Source organism: Telopea speciosissima, chromosome 7, assembly GCF_018873765.1.
Source record: "Telopea speciosissima isolate NSW1024214 ecotype Mountain lineage chromosome 7, Tspe_v1, whole genome shotgun sequence".
NCBI lineage: Eukaryota > Viridiplantae > Streptophyta > Magnoliopsida > Proteales > Proteaceae > Telopea > Telopea speciosissima.
In genome coordinates, this window is record NC_057922.1 from 26,701,851 (window position 1) to 26,726,633 (window position 24,783).

The following is a 24,783-nucleotide window of genomic DNA, read 5'->3' on the forward strand; positions in this document are numbered from 1 at the left end:
AAAATCTGTTCACACTAGGGATTAAAACACTGCCAATGACCACCACCAAGGAGCAGGTGGCAGCCCTGTTTTGGGCCCTTTTGGCTGAGGTCAAGTTATGCTATTGGGAGAAATCTGACAAGCAGATTCTCTATTCACTTTAGGGCAATAAAGAGCCCATCCCTAGTGACCTTCAACCAGGATATCAGACTCATCAGGTCTGCTGATCTGCTGATACAAGAGTTCCCCCAAAATCTAAGTTTCGGGTTTGATATTATACTGTTTTGGCTGTTGATATAAATCTGACCGATAGAACATCGCAGTACTTTGGGGCATAGTTCGAGAAAGCCGAGATCTCGCCGAGTTTCTCGGTTTTTGGAAAATCCGAGACGAGACTGCCTACGAGTCTCAAAAGTGCAATATCTCGGCGAGATCTCGGATCTCGGTTGGATCTTGGTTTCGACCCATTATTTTAACCCATCTACCACTTAAATACCTTACCTAATTGGACAAAACTCGACATATCTCGGCGAGATCTCGGATCTCGGGTCCAGATCTCGGGTTGACCCAAAGTTGAGGCTTCGAGTTGAAAAAAAAAAAATACACCAACTCGGCGAGATCTCGACTCGTCTCGGTTTTTCCAAGAGTCGAGTTGGTACCGAGACCCGAGTTTTAGTACCTTGCTTTGGGGTTTACTTGTTCTAATAGTTTATGAACATTGGCTAGAATATGAACTTCATCAGGTAAGGTTGACTTTGACCCTATTGTTGACCTAACTTCTGTTTTAAGGTTTTCTAAAGATCCTGTTAAAAAGGGTGTGTAATCTGAACCTACGAATCACAGTCATCCTCTCTACCCACCCACCCACCCATTATTGCTTTGAATCTATGCATTTAATCTAACTTTTATCTTCCAAGGACCACAGAAATGGAACTTCATTTTCTGTTGAAGAAGCGATTAGTCATCAATAGAATATTTTACAACACCAAGCAATATGTTGCCAATCAAATTACCCAAACAGAGTTCTCCTCCCCACCCCCAAAAAAGAATGGGTAACTAAGCATGAAATTCAAAAATATACTGACCATTGGAAAGTATGTTTCTCCTCCCTCGACATTATCTGACAAATACATGAGCATGGTTGCAACTCGTTGACCTCCACGCTTCAAGTTAAACTGGATTGAAAAGATTTGCAGGTATTTAGAGCATAATTCCAAGGACAGAATAAAAAGGATTAAAATGACCAAAAGTTACAGATGGAAAGTAAGTATTACAAATAGTCAAACAGTTAGAGAAAGCAACTTACGGTGTCAGAAAAATAATCATGATGTGGCCTGTAATACTGACTCTTTTCATACCTGTGCTTCTTCAGATGTTAGCCTTGATAATAGAGCAAATTAGTCATTGTGTTCATAGGAAGTATTCTGAAAGAAAATATGTTAGAAGCTCCACCTTAAAACTTGGATGAGCTCTCCGTTCTCTTCTGGTATTTGTGAATAAACAGCAATACGTCTCTCAATTGCCTTAATGCACAGAAAATACAAAAAAGAACCACTCAATAGAAGTTCTACAATCATCGTTGTCAATGAAAAAAGGAAAAAGGAGCCAGTCCGGGAGTTTGGCTTCCTGCGCCAAGACACAGGCCCCTACGAAATGATGATGCCGGCCCCCATGAAAAGAAAAAATACCACCCCTGTTGATGCTTCTGCATGCGCTCCCATTGGCCGCTGTGCTGGTGCAGGAGCAGGAGCCACTCTCCAGGACAGAAATTCTTCCCCATTAATAATAAATAAATAAGGCAATTACATGAGTGACACTGTAGGATGCTATTCAAACTTCTTATAACCTATGGAGCTATTTTGTTCAACTTGGAAGCAGAAGTATGAATAGTTAACAAATCAAAAACTAATTAGCAGGCAACCAGGTGTAGCACCATCTCAAAAGTTTCAGGCAACCAAGATATCGGGGGAGATAATGAAAAATAATTATATTAATCCACATCCCCCAGATAAAATCAAAGCACATGAACCAGTAGAGCCTACTATTAATTTCACTTGAGGAGGAAACAATTTGCTGCTGATGTAGAAAAAAAGCCTCATAACCTGTAGGAGATTATAGATTATACAAGTTTTTTTTAAAGCAAGTATCACAAAATTAGATGCTCCAAAATAAATCACTATCATATTTTACCTTTCTAGATGGCAACATGTAGTATAGCAACAGAACAAGAAAATTTTTCTACAGCAAAGCAAATCCACTGGAGGCAACCATGGCATGTGAAATCATTGAGAAGCTATTTCTACATGTGGTGAAATGAAACTCAAGCAGGGAGGGGGCAGTGAAGATTTTCCTCATGCAACATGCTTTGGAGAATGTAAATTAAATTCCTATCAAATAGCGAAATGAGATTATGAAGCACTCTAATTGATTCTTTAGACTGGCAGTACGCACATGCAGATGAGAATTAGTTGATTGTTGACAGCAATGTCTGTACCCAAGCATCTTAAAACAGGATCTACATTTAATACAACACTTCCATATAAAAAGCCAAATCAAGTTGTATTATTGCTCATTACCAGGAAAAAGGGGAAAAGAAAACACAGTCCTGTACCAGCTAACATAGTTGCAGGGCTGGCAGAAGGTATATCAGGATCAAGGTTTTTAATCATAGCTATAAACTTGATATCAACTAAAGATCTATATGATTAGAAGCCCCTTCTTGGAGTGAAGTAAATTGCTATCCTAGTCATTGCAAGAAGCATAATCTGAACCTGACACTGACCTGTATAATTGGATACTTTCGCTCTTCCGGACTCAAAAACATACCAGAACTTGTTCTAACATCACTTTTAATTCCCTGAGATGAGAATGAAGAACATAATGGTCAGAAAAAATAAAATCAAACTTAACAAGGCAAAGAATTAATTGACCTGAAAAGAGTTCATATTCCAAACCTACTATTTGACATACTATCTTCCACTATCACCTCAAATTTTGTTAGCTCCACACATTTATTCTTGATTTTTTTTTTTTTTTTTTTTTTTTGGGAGGGGGGGTGGTGGAGGGGGTTTCTCAGATAATTAAGAAGCTTCGATTGAAAAGATCGGAATATGTAACACCAAAAGATGGGAAATTCATAGACCTATGTATTACACATGGCAAGGACCCCAATAGCAACTCCCTTTGTATGAAAAAGCTATGTTAGTTAGCAAGTATATGAGTACATCTACGCGCCATGGCTCTGAATTCTGTACATATGATGTCCAACAGTTAACTAATATCTAGACATCTGAAGTGGCAAAGTAAGCTGGAATGATATAATAACCCACCGTACTACCATTTCTTGCTAGCCGTAGGCTCCAAAATAGAGCTGCAGGAATTAGAGATCATTGCTTTCTGCTCCTAGGGCCTAGAGACACAAGCTTCCAGCCTCGTAAGCGATCACTCACCTCATTCGACATTAACCCAAGACAACAAAAAAGGAAAGCACAATACACCCCAATCAAATGCATAGGGGAAATGCAACAAGTGAGGGACATTTTTCTTGCTACATACAGATGTAGCACATTCAGGGTACACATCCCTTTAGAATGAAATGGTAAAAAGAAATCCAAAGTGATGATTATGAAAAGCACTGTGAAAAGTATCTCGTTATATGTAGAGGCAAAACACTATTGAGTGGAAGAAGAAGAGGCTAGATGAGAGAGGTCAACAACAACAACACACTCAGCCTTATCCCAACTTAATGGGGTCGGCTACATGGATCCAAACACAACATGAGAGAGGTCAATAACAGCTAAATAATCCAGATTGTGGTAACACTCAAAGCCTTGACATTTAAATCTTTGGTTTTACTATAAGCTTCAGTTCCCCTGGAATATTCATAGAAGTTATGGAAGTCCATGTCTCCTGAAATTATAGGACCACGAAGATCCAGGGAAATGATGGAATTTTATACGAGACAAAGGAGATGCTAGAACAAGCACCAACATACTTACCAAGCTCAACACAAAATCTCAACGGCTAGCATGAAGGTTCATTCTACGCATAAAATGTTCAGACTAAATCACAGATATCTAGTGGTGTTGCTTAAGGTTTTTGTTTTGTGTGATACGTTGTACTTACACAACTCAAATACAAAACAATAAAAAAGAACTCCATTATAGACTGCGAGAAATATAAATGTAGATAAATGTACATCTTTATATTATGCACTGTATAAATTTCTCAGAAAACGGGCTCCTGCAGTTTTCCCAAATCATTGTATGATAAACACTAGGAGCTATATCTACACTTGGTAGCCGGGTTGGCTCTAAAACTTTGTGGTATGCTGTCCACGTCACCCTTTAGATCTTGCATTTTATCAAAATCAAATTTTGCATTTAGTCAAAATAAAGGATTGGAAAATGGTTGAAGAATTAATCTTTCCCTGAAAAATTTTTGGACCAGTGAAAGTACAAGGGAAAGAGTTCAATAACAGATGGTAGACCATAAGGAGCAGACCAGCCACTAAATTTGACAAGTGGCCAACGCAAAGGATAACATATGTGTTCAAACGTCAGAGTGACAAAATCAACCCTCCGCATGGCAGCAACAACTTATTGTGAACGAAACTTTCTTTCACTATCAGTGGAGGATACCTTTCTTCCAATGTTATTTTCACACTGAATTTTTCTTTGCCCTCAACAGTTTTGAATACTAAATACTCACTGATTATACAAAAATTATGAACTTTATCACTTTTTGTACTTTAATTTCAATATTACTTTTCTAATGTTACTTTTTAATTAATAAGCCTACAATTCAATGGTATCTAACAGAAGTCCATCATCACCACCACTACTGCAGTCATCATTGCCAACATCATAGCCAGGGATGCATTTATGTGAGAGCGCATTTTTCTATAGAAGATTCCACATTTGCCCGTTTACAAGGGTGTAGTGGAAGGAGCACAAAACAGAATATACCAAAGACCCATAACTAGATTTTGTATTATGTTTGATCTAGATTCATCATCCTTAAAGAGTTCGGCGTCCTTAACTAAGAGGATTTTGAGGACTGGAAGGGTGATTCTCTAATACATTCACTTTTCATGTAATCTGCCTTGCAGTGGATCAGTTTTCACCTCAACGTGCTTCCTATGTCATCAACAATACACTCTCCCCCCCCCCCCCCTTGCTTTTGATAAACAATGAAAAGTGAAAACAGAATGATGAAAGGTTAGTAGTAGTACCCATTAGAAAGTCATGTTCCTAGAAGTGAGATCTTGGACATTGAAAAAGCCGTTAGTAAAGGAAGGTTGGGGGGGGGGGGAACAATACGGATAAATTCAAATTAAGTGTTGACAAGGATATCGATTGTTAACAAGGAAATAAGAAACTCACTTATCAAAAACAAATTCACTAATAAATAAATACTACTTTTTTAGGAACAAGCAAGATGAGCTAGCATACATGCCTTCCCGGTTTTTGTGTCCACCACAGTGGAAATTTGAAGGCGAGGACGGGCAACTGCTCTGAGATAATCGCATTCCTGCAAGCATCACAAAGTACTCATTTTCTAACTCCACTCTCTCTTCACAAGGATATCCCTATATGATCCTAGTACTTGCAGAAGTCAAGCAAATGCTTTTACCATTCTGGGACAATTACAGAAAACAACCACGTGCAACTACACATTATACAGCAAGTTTCTTTAACCGAAACTGGAGTATCCATACAAATTATTATAACATATATGATCTCAGAAAATATATATATATATATATATAAGATAAGAGCAATATATCTTAAATGGAAACCAGTAGTAGACCCCCAGGACTAGCAAATGGCGTTGATGACCTCAAATCATCCATACCTATCTGATTGTTTTCCCATACTGTTATTGTTACCATTAACTATTACTGCTACTATTCCTATTACTATAATTCCCCTATATTTACTCAAATCCCCTACCTCAAACTTTTTTCCCGATTTCCCAGAAAAGCAAACTTCCACCTGTCTTTCACACATACAACAACAACAACAACAACAAACTCATCCTCATCCCAACTTGATGAGGTCGGCTACATCGATCCAAACAAAACAAAGAAGGGAAAACAGAGTTCTAACTAAAAAGGGACAGAAAAGATGGGAGAAGAGGGATGGGGAAAGAGATGAGAAATGAAAAAGGAAAAAGATAAATGAAAGATGGTAAAAATGACCATAGGAGATGGTATAGTCATGTTCTGCGGAGGCCTAGGGACGCCCCAGTAAGGAGGAGTGATATGATTCCGGTCAAAGGAGCTCAAAGAGCTAGGGGCAGGCCTAAAATGACCATAGAAGAAGTTGTATGAATATATATACACAAATGTGGATGAATAATAACCCACACATTATAGATACATACACAGCAGAAAATGTTTCTCTACCAAGAAATCCTTCTAATCAAGGATGTTGCCATTCCATTCAAGTGTTAGAAGGGAATAAAAGTCCATCCAAAACAAAGCAACCATATTAACAAATGAACAAGAGCAAATCCATCGGTAATACCTCCATACTCAAAAAATTACGGAAGAGTATTATTCGTGGTGACCAGCTAAGTACTTCAGGTTTGACCTGCATCAACAAAAAATAAATATAAAATGAAGCGGAAATCCGGTATTCAACCCTCAAAGTGAACCCACAGAAGTAAATAGAAATGCCAAAAGGAACCACTGCAAACAAATGCAGTATTTATTACTTCTCCGATGAATAAACTGCGGATAAACTTCTTAAAGGTCTATACATATTTTAAAAAAAAAACAAAATTCTAGACTACATTGTTCATGGGTGTTATACATGTGCATCCCATTGAAGCATTTAACAAAGTTCATATGGCCAAATGGAGACAGAGAAAGTGGAAACTAATGCCACATCTTCTTGAAGTAAAAAATTTGTACACAACTGTCACAAACTTCTAAACATATTCGAAGAAGATATTGAAGATTACATGAGAACCAAAATTAACCAAATTCCAGATGCAAGAAACAAATAATCATGTAGACCAAGAAGTCCAAGATCTTGAACATACCATACCAAGACGTAAGACAACAGCCTCTTTATCATCAACCCAATGAGGAATACCTGAAGCCACAAGGTTGGACCAAATAAGAATAATATGCTGCCAACATGCATTTTACTTACATATCTATGGTCTAAACATAAACCAATAAAAACAGACAACCTCTTGGCAATCGAAGATATCCATTATTTTGACTTTCATGCATTCTCCTAAGGGAAGGAAACTTGGTGCCTAGACATAAAAGACGCAGTTCTCAAGAATTCAATCAACATCAAAACAATAAGAACAATAAAATGATCCTACAACATTTAACAAGAGGACACCAGGATAATTTCTAGAAGTAACAAATGCTAATAAACCATAGTTACCATAAGACCTTAATCCTTCACTATGAGTAACTGTTAAAAAGAAAATGGTAGATGTTAAGCATATCAGCATAACAATTGAATTATACACTGGTGCAAGGCAGTCAACTGGAAGAAAAAAAAAAAAAAGAATTAAAAATTGAATAATACATCATCAAGGAAATGTAAACTCTCTCAGAATTGAAATAAGACTTTCCAATCATAACTTCCTCAAAAATGTGAAATGTGAACCAAGGCATAGAGCTGCTGAAGGAATTTAAAAGCTATTTTTGAGAACCAACAATGGTACCGAAAACTTTGAAGAGAAACATCATAAATAAATCATCCTCCATAAAATCATGCCACTCTAGTAACCCAGCAGCCCAACCTGAAATGTGCTTCAAATTGCTTCTAGGAATCACATGATACCACAAGGTGATGAGGATAAGGCTCTGCGTTCATCTCTGGAATATAAATTCTCTCCTTGGCTAACTCATCTGATGTAAAATCGGCATACCAAGGCACCACTTTGAACAAGAAGTTCATCAAGGATAATAAAAAGTAAAGACTAGCCTTCCCCAAAATAGTGAGAAAACCTCTAGTGTCTTCCGTGAAGTGCTAACCAAGGTGAGCCGACCAATCACAATCCCCAGACAAGTCTGATCACTATATGGCAGAACCTTTGCACAAATGGAATCACCAACAAAAGTCAGCCCTAAAAGTAGGGAAACAAGGCTGAATCCAAAATAACTTCTAGAAACACCTCTAACCCCTGATGACCTTGGATTCATTGTGGAGCTACTCTCAAAGTTGAGCTTTTCGGGGGGGGGGGGGGGAGGGGAAAGGTGGACAACCAGAGCCTGGCTATCCAGGAAGGATATGGGGTGGAAGCAGCAATAATAGCCCCACAAATGAACCATTGACTTGATGAAAATGCCATAGAGAATCTCATATGTCTGCCTAGAGTGCCACCCTACAACAACAACAACAACTCAGCCTTATCCCAACTAAATGTGGTTGGCTACATGGATCCTTACAAAACAAAGTAGGGAAAACAGAGGAATAAAGAATAAAAAAGAAGAAATGAGATAAGAAAAGTGATAGATGGAAAAACGAAAAATGAGAGTAAGAGGAAAGAGGCAAGCCCAGAAAATCATGAAAATCTCAGCTACCTGGTGTCAACAACGTAGAGTGCCACCCTCACGCAATAAAATCAACAGCGCAGTTGGGTCACCACACTCACTCAATTGAGCTGAGATGCAAGATGCGCAATGAGTTAGTACAGCTGGAAGCCTATGGAAGTATTGGTTGTCTACGTTCAGTAGTGACAATTGGCAGTTGTCTATTGAAGGCTACAGTGAGCAGCTAGCTTATGAGTTGACATAGCCGACATGGCTGGACAGTTGGCAGAGGAAATGGCAGGTGGCTCTTGCAGCTGAGTAGTTGGTTTGGCACAGTGAGCAATCTTCAAAGCTGATTTGAGCTGTAGTGTGCAAAGGCAGTCAGCTTATGGCAAGACATGAGTCTTGTGGTGGCCAGAGCAGAGCATAGTGGACAGATAGGCTGACATGGTTGAGCTTGTCATCATGGATTCATGGGCATAATGTACAGTTGTCAGTGCAGTGGTCAGCAGCTGTGTAGATGTATTGTTGCTGGTGCAGCAATGGTTGAGCAAATGAGAGGGCAGTTGACAGAGCGTCAAAACAATTGCAGAGACTTGCTATGCTATGGCATGTGGCAGCAATGTCAGTGACAGTGACAGTGTCAGTGAGATGGCTTAATTGGCATAGCTGGAGAGTTGGCTGACAGTAGGCAGTACGGCTGGTACAGTTGGCATCATTATGAGTTGGTAGTTGACAAATGTGTTTATCATGATGAGGAGGCAGGTGCAAGTCCTAGAGTACATGAGGTGGCATTGCCAATGTGAAGAAGAACACAATTGTAAGGGAAGTGTGAAAAGCTGAAGACTACAAAGTTCATGGTGAGGGCAGTGAATAGATTGCATCATTTCTTCACACTGGTTCTTTGGAGGGTGAATACATGAAGTATTAATCATGATACTTGTAGCATTTCGAATCAGCTTTAACGTGGCTCACGTATTCAGAAAACCTCAGTCCGAAGAGGAAGTCATGGGTTGGAGAACATTTGTTGTACACACCGTTGAGTATACTATTTCTGCAGATACAGTAACTTCACGGATTTTTTGGGTTGTCCTTTAGTTGGAATCTATAGGAGCTCAAAATATGGGAAATGAAGATCTTTAAGTTAGCTTCCCAATAAAATTTGAATTAGATCAATCTGATACCGGAGTGGGAAATTATGGGTTGATCATCAAGCATGGCACGTATGCTGAAGAAGCAGGGTCTGCACATCAGGCGGATTCAAGCTCTGTTTTGGTATCTGTGCACTGATTTTGGGTTGATGGTTAAAACATGAAAGTTGAAGCCCTTTGAGTCAGCTTTCATGTGCAAACAGAATCAAGTCAATCGGAGTTAAGATGAGAGAGATATGGCCGTTTTAGTGAGCAGTGGTCAAGCTGCCAGATCATGGAATAGGCTGGCCAGAATGGACCATCTCTGCCCAGAAATGTGAATTTGGGGCATTTAAGTGGCTCTTTTCATTAGGGGTTATATATATGACCTGGGGTTTCAAGAAAGAAATTATGGGAGGTATCCTTGAGCTTGAGAGGAGTGATTTATGAGGAGAGGAAGCTCCATTGATGTGTAACCCAAGAATCTCCAAATCTTATATGCTCCATTTGTGATTCAAGCTTTCAAATAAAGATTTGGTGAAGTGCATTCAAGAACACATTCAAGGGTTTGAAGAAAGCTCAAGATTAAGGAAGATTTTTGAAGAGAAAGCTCCCAAGAGGTTGAACCCTAGTTCCCCAAGCTTCAAGCTCCATTAATGGCTTCAAGACTTCATATGAAGCTTTGGTGAAGTTCTTCAAGCAACATCTCAAAGGTTTGTGTGAAACCCGGGAAAAAAAAATAAAAAATGAACTCTTGGAACCTGTCTGATCTCAGGTTCTGGTTTTGTGCCCATGCTAGCCTCAATGCTATGGGCTGTAACTCGTCAATTTTTCCTGTGTCTGGCATGCTTTATTGATGGCCTGCGAAATCTTACTCTATCCTAGACCGGCTTGTAGGTGACAACCCTTCTTGTATATTTATATATAGTAATTTTACTTAAAATGAATTATAGGGGGCAGAATAGTAATATATCTCTGTGGGACCTACGTCCCCAGTGGGGAACCCTGTTTCTAGTAGTTACCCGTACCCGGATTGCCCCTGATGTCATATGACATCATTATACAATTAGAATTAAGCTAATAGGTATGAAATTCCATTAAAAAAAATCAGAATTTAGAACTAATTCTACTTAAAAACAGATTTTAGAATTAAGTGTTAAAAACAGATTTTGCTTTTAGCAAACCAAACAGCCCCTAGTTATTCCACTAACTATAAATGCAAAGCTAATCTACACTATTCACTATTCACTATTCACTAAGCAAAGAGAGCAAAAGAGAGAATCGTTCCAGCCTTGGAGAACAAGAAAGAAAGAAGAAAGGAGAAGAAAGAAGAAGGAAAGGAGAGGGCTTTACATGGGACTTTGATTCTACATCTGAAATTGAAAGGCTTGGTGTTCAATTGGACCCTTTGCTATACATCTCAAGGCTGCCTACATACTGAATTCACTGCTGTACTCAGGTAGGCTCTAATTCCTCTCATTCCCATCTTGCTCTTCTCTAATTTCAGTCCTAATTATGTCTTAAAACCTATTCAGCCATTAAAGAATAGAAAACCAAGGTTAGTTAATCAAATTCAGCATATTTAACCCTGTCTGGAACCAAGTAATGTTTCAGCCATGGCTGAAACATGAAGGCAGCCCATAATGACCCCAATTCCTAGCTGACTTTGGCTGATTTAGAACCCTATTTTGATTAATTTGAGATTAATTATTCAAATCCCCCAAATTTAAGTTAAATTTTGAAATTAAACAATTAAATAGGTTGACCCATCTTAAAATAGGGTTAAAACACCAAATTGGACCTATGCATGTAAGGATCCAAGGTCTACCATTAAAACCCCCAAATCTGCCCCTTGAATCGGATGTAGAACCAAGGTTTGAACCGGTCGACCGGTTCACCTTAGCCCTGAATCCGGTTCAAGCTTTTTGGACCAAAATGCCCCCTAGTACTTTGGTTTGACCCTGGCTTATTTCCTGACCCTAATAATTGATATATTCTGTTATTTTAGGACAGTTTTTGCCTGTTCTTGTTTGTTCTTGTCTGGGTTGCTGGAATTATTCAACCCTAATGCTAGTACTTGAACCTAGGACTCTTCCTATATCTAATGTATGATGTTTTGTGCCTAATTAGGACTGCTAAACCTTGTCCTTGTTTGAATTACCTGGTGCTTTGGATTTTGTCTGCCTAAACTAGTCTACTATCTCAGGTAAGGGAATTTGCGTTAATTTCTACGTGTTTGTTATCTTAATTGCTACTTGTTAAGTGTACCATATCATGCATCATCAATACTATACTGATCATGTAGTTTATTAGCTTTATTTTCTTTGCATTAGACTCCATGTGAAGTGGGCTGCATTGGCATCTTGCATTGCATTGATATTATTATTACTGTGAAATTATTGATGGTGAAGTACTGTACTTTTATAATTCAGCTATCCATACCTGTATCATCATGAATAGATTGCACTGGGCTAGATTGTTGATCATCACCCAATACTACGTCCCTTGCCAACAGGGGAAGAGGTGTTGGATAACCCGTGGTTCAGCCGAAGGGTAAATGTCGGGGAGCCATCTATTGTCCCATGTTAGCGTGTGTACTCCGCTGTAGGAATAAACAGAAAGGGTTGGTCTTTGGGGGTCTGTCGGGTCCGCTGCCTGGTGACATGCCGATCTGGCGGGTCCTCACCGTGGTAGAATGGTTTCACTCGAGTGACCGATGTGTGAATTCCGGGACCGAGGTTAGCATCTACCATAGTAGTATTTATACCCCATGAGACTTAGCATCTGTGTTAGGAGCATGATAGACTAGGACATGCATCATGAATTATTGTGTTTGTATGCATGCACTCTCTTACTGGGCTCAGTGGAGAGCTCACCCCCGTGGATCCTTATATTTTTCAGATGATCTTGTTGCTGCTCCTGTAGGAGTCTCCTCTACGCAAGATTCTCCTTTGGCTCCTGGAGTTGATGTTCCTTTACCGGTGGTGCACGATGCTTCGTGCTCGTGCGATGACTGCACGTTCTCCTGAGACACTACTAGATTCAGGCTTCCCCCCTTCTCTTTGTTATACACTTTTATATAGTTTATGTTAATAAGTCTTTTGTTTAACTCTTTTGCTTCTGAATGAATTATTGTAACACTGATCTCTTAAATATATATATATATATATAATACTGTTCAGATTTAGTTTTTCTTTAATGCTGCCTTATTTATGTATCTTAATTGCTTCCGCTGCATTTAATTCTGTATTTGTGGATATGATTGCGAATAGAGTATTGCACTTGCGATCCTGGTGGGTTATCTGGATGTGAGACACATCCAGTCATGCTTGACCCTTATAAACCGGGCCGAGGTGTGACAGTTTGAGAAGAAAAGGAAGAGAACGTGGAATACATACAATGATGGTTTACCTTCAATCAACGTCGATTCCCTCCTGCGTGGCTCACTTCCACCAATTTTGACTACTGGTACGTAGGCAAAATGTATGCTGAAATGCAAAGGTTAGTTTGGGCTGTAATTTGGGACATTGTAATAGTCCATCTAATTGTAAACTGTGTGTCCAGTGGGTGCTGGACAGTGGGATGTTGTAACACCTTCACAATTGTAGCTGTGTAAACCAGGGGTTAGCTCCTTGACAATTGTGGCTGTCTAAAACCAGGTGTTGTAACACCCTCACAGTTGTAGATATGTATATCAGGGGTTGTAGCTCCTTGCGGTACTGCTAGACGTTGTACCGTGCATTGTGTGTAGGCCAGATTTGTGTCGTAGCCCAAGCAGTCATTTGCACCTTGGATGTAGGCACATTGCAGAACCACATATCCTCTAGTGTTGAGGTCTGTATTGCTTATGGATATTGTGGATGTGTGCTCTGCAGGATGGTTTGTGTATAAGGAGGATGGGTTTTGTGGTGAGTGGCTGATGATAGCCATATACGTGTTTGCTGCAGGTTGTGTGTGGTATATGAATGTGTATATGTGCCTGTGTGCAGGTGACACCACCGAGTGAGTTGAATAATGAACAAGTTAGATTTAAAGTTTTAGTGCACCACTGATTCCCCTCCCCCTCAATGGCCATCTGGGACCAACAGTTCTAAACCTGTTACTTGATTCCATTTACCACAACTAGACAATGAATATTAAATAAGTACTAACTATAAAAATAGAATTGCTATGGCCCATTGGATTCGATCTTTAGACCATATCATAATATCAGATATGTTGCAGGATTTTTTGGAAACACAATTCTTGGATGCGATTTGGATCCAAACACACTAGATCCCATATAGATAGTAGAATCTTAAAAAATTAGGTGGCTTTCGAAAAGCAAAGAACATGGTGAATTGGGATTTCTGCACCATGTGTTTGAAAAGGAAGGCTTTGGAGACCATCAAAGATCATGGATTCAAGGTCCCCTTTCTTTTATGCCATCTGTCATCCTTATTAATTCCACCTCTACCTTGGCTTTCTTGTACCAGTATTATCAAATGCATCTGATGTTCCACTTTAATTTCAGCAGCTTTGAAATGGAATTCCATGCTGCTGGCCAATTTCTCTCTCCATTGATCATCAGTAATCCTTCACCTTCGAAGTGAACTCAGCCCTCTATAGCAAAATATTCTCAAATCTGAAATTTCTGTATTTATTCATATCACAATCTCTGTTACTCTGTTAGCATAGTTGGCTTATGATTTGAGACTGTAATCTCAGCACCTCTTGAAAATTTTCACTTTTTCTCCTCCCAAATGACCAGAATAAAAAATAAAAATAAAAGAAATCCTCCAAGCCTTCTAGAGGGGAGTATCGATTTGGTCAAAAATTCATTTAATTTTTTCAAGCCTACTGTAACCAAGGTTTAAAATCTCGTTTCGTTTCGGTGTTTCAGTCTGACCGAAATTTCGTCGAAATATGGTATTTTTCTGTGGGTGTGAAATGCCAAAATGACCGAGATTTCCGACACGAGATGACCGAAATTTTAGAAATATTGCATTTTTTCAATTCGATGTTGCATTTTGTTTCGACTCGACCGAGATACTCGAAATTCTCGAACTCTCGACCAAGACAAAACGAGTTTTTGTACTATGACTGTAACAATAGAAGCCCAGAGCCCGTCTTTTTCCTGGTTCTTAGCACCATGTTGAAGTCTCAACTTCCCCTAGCTCCAATGCTACAATTATCTATAGAACATCCAACGACTCCATAACTCACTCTGATTCCTCCACAGCTGATGTCTTCTAATGTTATTCAGAACATAGCCAATAACCCCTCCCTTGATAAGATGATCCACACTCATCTCATATCTCCAAACAGCACCGAGATTACAAGTTCTCCCCATCAGCTTGCCACCCCTTTTATCAGCAATGTCAGAATTTAATTCTTAGAAGAAACACGTAAAATGCATTTACAAGTATAGCAGACTGTAGACCAACCATATAATTTTCTTTCACTTCCACCCTGTAGTCAAAATTATCCACCCCCTACAACTCCAGCAGCCAGCAAGTCAATCAAAAAGCTGAACTGTGCCCATATATACAGAATCAGGATTAGATTTGTTTGATCACTCTTTGTGATGTGGGAAAAGCAAGAAAAGACAATTTGGGTCATGGTTTAATTTTCAGCTGTTTTCACATGCCAAAACAGTCCAACATGGGGATATTGTTAGGTGGTTTCTTTGAATTTATTTATTTCAAGTCATTGAGAGTCACACTGGAAACCTCTTTTGTCTATGTATAGTACTTGGTTGATCATGCAGTCCTCAGTAGTTTAAACCAGTAGGTTAATTATGTCAACCGATACAATTCACTTAGTAGTTCAAGTCAGCAGGGTTATGGAGATGTCCCTCAGTTTATCTTAATTAGTCATTTAATGCCATAGTATAATTAGAGAAAAAAGGTGTTCAGACACATGCATGCAAAGTTAACTTACAGAGTCAAAAGAAATTATTACGAAGTAATTTTTGACAAATCCCGAATACTGTCGCTGTTTCTTTCTGTGTTCTCTCTCTGTATCTTTCTAGTTGCAACTCGCAACTGGTTAATCTGATTATTCAATTCCCAACGTGCTTCAAAGGTAGAAGCATTTAACTATCAACAAATAATTAATATGAGACTTTGATCTTGACTCATTGCGCCAAACCATGACTAACTTAAACCAATGTGCAAAAGACAATATAAACAAGTCAAATTAGGTTTTAGAGAAATTTTAAAAATCCACATAAACTTCGGTTCCTAAGGAATCAAGAAACTAAAAATAGAATCAGGTCTCAATCAGTAGCATTGATGCATAAACAAATAATATTACAAATTTACACACTCAGTACTAAACACAAGACAACCCTAAGAAAGAATATCTAAATTTTTACAAGGAACAGAATGAAAATTTATAATCATAGGGAAAACTTACCAGATGACTCTTCCAATCGTCGTATAAATGCTAATTGAAACAAAGCACCTACATATCCCAAATATCAATTCACTGAGTTATTATTAATACTTCATAATGTTACATAGACATTTGCTACTGGTAGCATGTTGCAGCTGGTTGTATTCACTTCTTGACAGCACTAATGAAGACAATGAAAAACGACAGTTGCTAAACATTTGAACGGTGCATCTTGTTGTAACCAAAAACCTTCTTTTGATTGCCCTTATCTTATTCCCAAAAGTCGTTAAAACCATTATGTCATTCTCAAGAACTGTCGTTGTCTTGCACATTTTTTGAGATGCGAAATGACAGGATTTTACCCTCATTGAAAAAAGAAGTGTTATATACTAAAAGGGCAAAAAACTAAGGTTCAACTTCTTTTTCACCAACTTCGGTTACAAACAAGATTTTCCCTTATTTAAAACACAGTTCATGTATATCAAACCAATTTTACGATCTAGAATGTACCATTTATAGAAGCAACCTTTCCTTTAAACTGTATAAATGACCAACTCTTACCAAAGTTAAGAGGCTTGAGTTTGTTGTTGGAATTTTGTAATGGAAGGGGAGCAGAAACAGATATTTATAGGCACTTTAGGGATCGGTTTCACGAGACATTATGCAAATCATTGATGGAAGTCCAAAGAGGGCACATAGTAATAACTGATAATGAGCATATGCTGGTCCATTCACAGAACGATGAAATTTAGAATGTGAGCTACCAAAGTGGCTGTTCCTATATTTTTGAAAGGAAAATGCAAGATTAAAAATGAGAAGTTACAAACAGATTCTTCACAAGCGGCTAGAAATTAGTTTATTTTATTATTTTTATTTGTAATAAGCAATTCCATTATTATTTGAACTTCAATCCATAACTAAGTCCTTAAATGGGTTTCTGCAGGCCATCTAACCCGGAGCTACCAATATTGATGGACGTTGACATCTGCAACAAATTGCTGACAAGGTTGAAGAACGTGATGGACAGAACAAACAGCAGATTTACCGCAAAGCCATCCATGCCATATGGTATTGAACTTTTGAAATTAAACTAACTGGATCACAGTCAACTGCAAAAAGCTTATTTCACTGTAAGATTGTCATGGATCAGTCCATATAGTTTTGAACTTAAGAAATTACTTATTAAATTTCAATCAACTGCAAATAGATTATTTTACTCGCAGATTCTCCTGGATCAGTGCCTCACATCACCCTTGCACCTTCATCCCTGAGAATTATGGACCGAAGCCATTCCTGCTGCTAGAGGTGACAACTTTAAGCAGTAGAAACTCTAGTTAGGTTTGGCTACTGGAATCCTGTTTTGCCATTCCACCACATCAACAACAACTAAGCCTTATCCCAACTAAATGGATCCCAGAAAAACAAAAAAATAATAATATAGAAGTAACGGGAGAACACAACAATGACACAAACTCTAGGGCATTGACCCAACTTAGCTACAAACCGCATCTTAACTGCTCAAACATTCCACTCCTGACCTCGAGAAAAGGCGTGTATTACAACGACAGCGTCCCCCCATCATAGCCCAACTAAATGGGTTGGTCACGTGGATCTTCGCTCTCCAATCAGCTCTATTTGAAGTCATACAAGGAGCAAGGCCTAAGCTAAGCATGTCTTTCTTCACTACCTCTCCTATGGTTATTTTAGACCTGCCTCTAGCTCTTTTGGTTCCCTTAATTATATTAGCTTTGCCATTCCACTACTAAGCTAGTATAATTAACAACTAAATCTAGTACATGGACATATCTTCATCTTCAAAAAGGTTTTCAATTCCATTGCACACGCCTGCGTTTAAAAGGCTAGAAAGTTTCCATAAGACATCTCCATTGGCAATGCAGGCAAGAATAATGCAAGTGCCAAGGCACATTGGGGTCTACCTCAAAACAGAGACAAATATCAAAATAGCTTTAAATTCTGAGCAACCAAGGAAGGGGTAGTTAGATCTTTTATTTTCTTTAAGGAAAGCCTTCCTTTGTATATTGTGGTCAATCAAGCTTCTTCCAAAATTCTGTTGTGGGGTGTATTATTACTTTTTCTCATCAATAAAGCTTTTGTTAATTATCTTAAAACATTCTGGGCAACCAGAGTGCTCTGATTCTTTACAATGGAGATTGTTTATGGATGCACAATAAATTCACCTTTGTTAAGGCATCCTCACCTGCATTGCCACATCAGCATCGTTCAGTTACAGCCACCTAATCTATTCTGTTGTATATCCAGTTGTACACTCGATCCCAACCTACAACAACTACTTAGCCTTATCCCAACTAAATGGGGAAGGCTACAAGGATCCTAGTAGAGATAAAATATTAAAAATAAAGTAAACAGTAAAAAGAAAAGAGCACAACGACAACCTCAACAACTCAGCGAAATCCCACCTAATGGGGGTCGGCTACATGAATCCTTGCCCTCCAATTGGCTCTATTCAAGGTCATACTTGAGGTAAGGCCTAAACTATGCATGTCTTTCCTCACTACTTATCCTAAGGTCATTTTAGGCCTGCCCCTAGCTCTTTTAGATCATTCAATCTGGATCAAATCACTACTTATCCTAAGGTCCTTTTAGGCCTGCCCCTAGCTCTTTTAGATCATTCAATTTGGATCAAATCACTCCTCCAGACTGGTGCATCCCAAGGCCTCCGTTGGACATGGCCATGCCACCTCAAACGACTTTCACGGAGCTTATCATGTATAGGGGCAACTCCCAAATCAGCTCTAATAATGTCATTCCCTACTTTATCCTTCCTAGTTTTGCCGCACATCCATATCAACATCCTCATTTCTGCTTCATTTAGTTTATCTATAGGACACTTCTTAACTGCCCAACATTCCGCCCCATACATCATAGCCAGGCATACGACAATCCTATAGAATTTTCCTTTAAGCTTTAAAGGGATACGTCGATCACTTAATACTCCGGTCACACCTCTCCATTTCATCCGTCCCACTTTAATTATGTGCAACATCCTCTATGTCACCTCCTTTATTTATGGTTGGCCCCAAATAGCTAAAATGATAATTTTACGATTTCTCTCTCTTCTCTCAACTTTCACCTTTGTGTTAAATATCTTAGTATAGTTAAAGTTACACACCATATACTCCATCTTCGTTCTTCTTATCTTAAAACCTCTTGATTCCAAGATTGATCTTCATAACTCCAACTTAGCGTTAATCCCTGCATTACTCTCATCTGCCAAAACAATATCAGCAAAAAGCATACACTAGGGAACTTCATTTAGAATGTTCTTGGTTAAATTAACCATGGTAGGAGCAAACAAATAAGGGCTTAAACCTGAGAGAAAAAATATAAATATGTCCTCTCCACATCACAATTGGTGAGGGAGACTATTCAACATTATCCAAAACGTCTCTAACTAAACTTCGTATCGGAGTCAATCCAACAACTAAGCTCTCCACCTTTTCTATCACTAGCTCAACTTACTTCATTCTTGCTTTTGAACCAAGTCATCACATGATTCTTCTTCCTCTTTCTCTTTCCCTAACACAACGAATCCTCAACATTTCATCTCCCTGAAACTCACAAGAGAGAATTACCCTCCCTAAAAATCCAAATTCCTTCCCTTACTTCGTACTTATATAGTTCAAAATCTCGCCGAAATTTCAGATATGTCGGAGGGTCCGATATGAGATGGTAGGTAGAAATGAAAAAATACAGTATTTCGAAAATTCTGGTCATCTCGTTTTAGATATTTCAAAATTTTCGGTAAAAAAAATGCACCATTTCGGCATTTTGCACCCTAAAATGGCCAAGCAAAACTCATAGAAAAAATACAATGTGGCGAAATTTCGGTCTGGCCAAAATGGCCTTCCGAGACGAGATTTAGTACTATGGTACTTATGATCTGGAAGGATACATTGATGGGATTTTCTCTGCCCCCTCCCCTCCCCACCCCCCTCCAAAAAAAAAAAACTCATCCTGGCTTCTTCCCCTTCCTCCTCCTCTACCACTTCCCAGACATCTTCTGCAATCCCCCTCTTCACCCTCCTCTCCAAATTCTGCTTATATAAAATGGTACAAACAAGACCAGTTCTTGTTGAATTGGTTGGTTTCTTCATTAACTGAACCTATTCTTGCTCAGGTTGTTGGTTTGAAACCAAGTTTGCACTACATTGGAGAAGATTTTTTTCCTCCCAATCATAGAACAAGAATTCGCGAGATCTTGCCAGATCTCAACGAATATCTTGCTATTTTGAGAGCTCGAGACGAGATCTCAGGCGATACCCAATATTACCCCATCTCGGCTACTCAACCCGAGATCTCGACTGGACCCAGATCTCAACCTTAAATCAAGCATATTAGTACCAGAATCTGGCGAGATCTTGTGGTTTTGGTCATCTCAGTGGGAAATCTTGGTATACAGACACCTATTTCTGCAAACCTTGGTATACAGACACTTATTTATGCCAGAAACCAGGACAGATTCTTATTTATGCCTAATATCATTAAGTAAATGTTTTTGTATTTGTATTTCATTTACTTAAGATATTATTCATAAATAGGCGAATACCCCCTATTTGAATCCAATAAAAATAGTTAAAAAATCAAATTCCAAAAGAATAAAAAGTCAACCCCCCGTCCAAGAACAAAAACTGGATTTTCGACGGTAGATGCAATTTTCAACTTTTTAATATTGGGGTTTTTCTCCAATTTAAAAATTTCATAAATCTTAATATGGTAAAACATTGCTAAAAACCAAAAATGTGGTAAAATATTCATTTGTTTTGATGCCCAAAAAAATATTTTCAATCAAAGTGATTTTGACAGCATTCGCGCACACCAAATTAAGTTTGACTGGGACATAACTCATTCAATATAAATCAGATTTAAGCAATCTTGGATTTGTTGGAAAGCTTTGTTTTTGAAAGCTTTCCAACAAGTCCAAGATTGCTTAAATCTGAATTATATTGAAGGAGTAATGTACCCGTCAAACTTAATTTGGTGTGCCTGAATGCTGTCAAAATCACTCTGAATGAAAGAAAAAAAATTGGGCATCAAAACAAATGAATATTTTACCGCACTTTTGGTTTTTAGCAATGTTTTACCATATTAAGATTTATGGAATTTTTAGATCTAAGAAAAACCCCAACATTAGAAAGTTGAAAATTGCACCTACCGCTGAAAATCTAGTTTTTGTTCTTGAACTAGGGGGTTGATTTTGTATCCATTAGGAATTTAATTTCTTAACTATTTTTATTGGATTCAAATAGGGGGTATTTGCTTATTTACAAATACAAAAACATTTACTTAAATGATGTGAGGCATAAATAAGTGTTTGTCCTGGTTTTTGGCATAAGTAAGTGTATGTCCTGGTTTCCCACTAACTGAAACTCCTATTTGGACTTTTATTTTTCAAAATCAGATAGTGTCATTGTGTTTAAATGGCCTAAAATAGGCTGTATGGCAACTTTCATGACCAAACTAGGTCTAAAACCCACCGAAACCAACCATCGAGTTGAAAAAAAAAAATACCCAAACTCATCGAGATCTCGACCCAACTCACTATATGGCCAGGTCGAAACCTGTACTCGAGACGAGTTCTTGATCTATGCTCCCAATCCAAAGCTTGTGCCATTCAAACTCGTCTCCATTTGTCTGCCCTCAAGAAGGGTGGTCTCTCCATTTCTGAATATCCTCAAAAACCTAAATCTTATGCTGATTCACTTGCTACTACAGGACAACCAATTGGTGATGATGAGATGATCAGTTATGTTCTCAATGGTCTTGGCACCAAATATGGGGCTCTCATTACCTCGATTACAAACCGTGCTGATCCTGTTACCTTGGATGACTTATATGGCCATCTTTTACACCATGAACTAGGTTGGAATAGCTTGCAACCTCCTCTGCTCCTGCATTTCCTTCTGCAAATTTCCACTAAATCATTGAGAGGTCATGGCTATTCGAAACCTTTTAAAGCCATGAATTCTTCTCCTACAAATAGCATAAAATTTATCAAATCTAGAGGTCATGGTCGTGGTGCTCCATGCTCCTACTACACGGATCATTTGCCAAACTCAAATCTGCAATAAGGGTGGTCATAACGCTGCACAGTGTTACTCTCCATATGAGGCACCTGCCCCCCCCCCACTCCTGCTGCTGCTGCGTTTACTGCTGCTTCCTCCACTTCTGATTTATCTTAGTATCCAGATTTGGAGTCACCAATCATATCATGGCTGATTTGCATAATCTCAAAGGTAATGATCAACTTCAAGTGGGTGATGGCACAGGTTTGACTATCAATCATGTTGGTTCTTCTATTTTATCAGCACCAAAGAGGGACTCATTTGCAAAATTCATGTGCCTTCTATTACAAAGAATCTCTTCTCTGTTAGTTAATTTTCTAAGGAAAATGCTGTATATTTTGAATTTCACTCCCATTGGTTCTGTGTAAAGGAACGAACTACCAGGTGATGCAATATCACTTGACTGGTTGAACCAACATGATAGGCTTTCGAGACCCAAACCTAGATGAAACCGGTCCAACCCGGGTTTTTGGTCCACGAAGGGTTGGAAGTAATTTATTTATTTAAGTCATTTATTTGTTTTGTATTGAATATGTAGGAGTTAAGAGTTTGAATTGCAAAGTAGCAAGTTATTTCAGTTTTAGAGTCTAACTAGGAATCCTTGAGTCATTGGTTTTGCCCTTGTTTTTCCCCTTTAAATACTTGCATTGTAACCAGTGTGAGAACACAGATTGAATAAAGAATAATGTTTGGTTGCTCAATTGTGAGTGTGTAGTTGTGTGATTCCCCTTCCTGCAAGGTTTCTTCTCAGATTTCTTCCCCTCTCCTAACCGGCCCTCCATACCAGTAGCCTTCAGTTACAGCCGCCTAATCTATTCTGTTGTATATCCAGTATACTGTATCTCAAACTCTTAATTAAAATCCTTTTGTAACAGCTTAGTGCAAATATATAAGCACATTCTCTCGGCATCACAATTGGTGTGTGAGATTATTCAACATTATCCAAAATGTCTCTAACTTAACTACTTTCAATACTCAGGTATCCTACTCCACAAGTTAACTAAATGATCAATACTACATCGCCAGGGATTTTCAATTATACAGTAGATAAATTGACATCATGAGCAACGTGGTGCTAGACTACAAGCTGCCAACAATAATGTTAAAATGAAGATCCAAGAAAGAATCTTGTTACTAATGGAGGTGAATTCAACCCTTGTTGAATATCATGAAGTGGCCAGATCTATAATAAAACAACCACAGATTATTCAGCATAAGCCTTGTAATCTTTAAAAAAAATTCACTAGAGCTATTTCCACCTTTCTTTCAGACTGAAATACCATTGATCGGATAGACTCTCCTGGATTGCATATTGTGCCAAAAAGGCACCCCTCCCCTCCCCCCCCCCCCCTTAGTTGTAGATTGTGGGCTTGTCTTAGCCTTCCCCCTTAGCTTGTAGTTGGCCTGTGGGCCCTTGAGTAGGATAGATCAAAAAATAAAAAAATAATAATAATAAAAAATACCATTGATCATTTTAACATACATTTAACATCACTTCTTTTGCCACATTAAAGGAAACCAAACTTCACTATATAAACATCCTGGAAGTGGGTTACAGATTTCAACTAGTTGTAAGGTCGTGTTCTATATTCTTCAAAAAAAAAAAAAACACAGTCAAAAAATTGATAGACTTCGCAAATTCTAACTGAAATCTCTAAAACCACTGAGTTTCAGCTAAGGCAACAAATTGGATTAAAACCCAACAACGGAAATATCAAGATAAGTTTAATCAGAGCAACCAAAAGTCGCAATTTACCGAATAATAACTACAAACAGAGATCTTCAATCAGCCCATACCGGGGAAAGAGGAGAGGGGGTTTTGGAGGAACAATACAGGATTAAACAACCACGGACAATAACGCTAATTGGGCCGAAAATTCAGGAAATGATAGATAAAATTTTACCGATTATCATTCCGACAGTGACGAAGGTTAGAAGCCCGAAGACGATTTTCATTCCAGCCATAGCCCAGAAGAGGGAGAGATTCTATGTTTCAGAAGAAAAGAAGACAGCCGAGTGGAAATGTCAGGTAGAAACAGGAGACTCTGAGAACCCGTGCGTCAAAGGAATTTATATTTCGAGCGAAACCACTTTCAACGCCCATTGCTTTTGCATGACGCTTGTTCCCCCTTTCCTTCCGTTTTCGTCTTCTTCAGTTTTAGCGGTTTTGCCCGAATCTTCAAGTCAGATATTTGCGTTCATACCACTGCGTCATGTATTTTTCTTGTGCGCTCCCCAGGTATCGTATTTTAATTTGGGGAAAGGAAGCATGCACCGCCCCAGTATAAATTCTGATATACCTCTATTACATAATAAAATAAGAGGAGCTGAGGAAGAGTTTTCTGTCCGAGAGTGTGGCCCCAGCACTAGTGCTTGCGCAGGGCCAATAGAAATGTAAGAGAAAGCATCAACAGGATGAGATTTGTGTCTTTCATGAGGGGAGAAAAATCATTTTACATCATCATGTGTCTAAACACAGAAGCTACACTCCCGGACAGAGTCATTTTTCTCATAAAATAATAAGTGAGTCTTACACTGATGCTCTCCTATAATCTTATTCATGTGGGCCCCATGTAGACCCCATGTAGATAAAATTATTCAATTTTATCCAATTTACCACATGATAGATGCCGGTCTAAAGATCTCTAAAGCTTGCCAAACTAGAAAAACTTCTCCCCATAGTTCT

At 38.5% G+C, this 24,783-nt stretch overlaps 1 protein-coding gene and 1 non-coding gene across 4 annotated transcripts in view; one reads left to right on the plus strand and one right to left on the minus strand.

Moving 5' to 3' along the window:
* LOC122670046 (prolyl 4-hydroxylase 1) overlaps nucleotides 1-24,238 on the minus strand; it is a 38,939-nt gene extending 14,701 nt beyond the window's left edge. Inside the window, exons 1-10 of one of the 3 annotated variants that reach the window (XM_043866992.1) lie at nucleotides 24,002-24,238; nucleotides 16,015-16,062; nucleotides 7,183-7,251; nucleotides 7,030-7,082; nucleotides 6,510-6,575; nucleotides 5,437-5,511; nucleotides 2,762-2,836; nucleotides 1,432-1,502; nucleotides 1,286-1,337; nucleotides 1,065-1,154 (exon numbers count right to left, since the gene is read on the minus strand). In XM_043866992.1, the coding sequence (XP_043722927.1) occupies nucleotides 1,065-1,154; nucleotides 1,286-1,337; nucleotides 1,432-1,502; nucleotides 2,762-2,836; nucleotides 5,437-5,511; nucleotides 6,510-6,575; nucleotides 7,030-7,082; nucleotides 7,183-7,251; nucleotides 16,015-16,062; nucleotides 24,002-24,062 (660 nt within the window). In that variant the 5' untranslated portion in view covers nucleotides 24,063-24,238. Of the gene's footprint in view, nucleotides 1-1,064; nucleotides 1,155-1,285; nucleotides 1,338-1,431; nucleotides 1,503-2,761; nucleotides 2,837-5,436; nucleotides 5,512-6,509; nucleotides 6,576-7,029; nucleotides 7,083-7,182; nucleotides 7,252-16,014; nucleotides 16,067-24,001 lie in introns of all 3 variants that reach the window. The other 2 variants (XM_043866994.1, XM_043866993.1) reach the window with 2 other exon arrangements.
* LOC122670213 lies at nucleotides 21,753-21,891 on the plus strand. Its single transcript, XR_006334187.1, has one exon. It is a non-coding gene; the product is annotated as a small nucleolar RNA Z247 (small nucleolar RNA).
* Nucleotides 24,239-24,783: the final 545 nt, after the last annotated feature.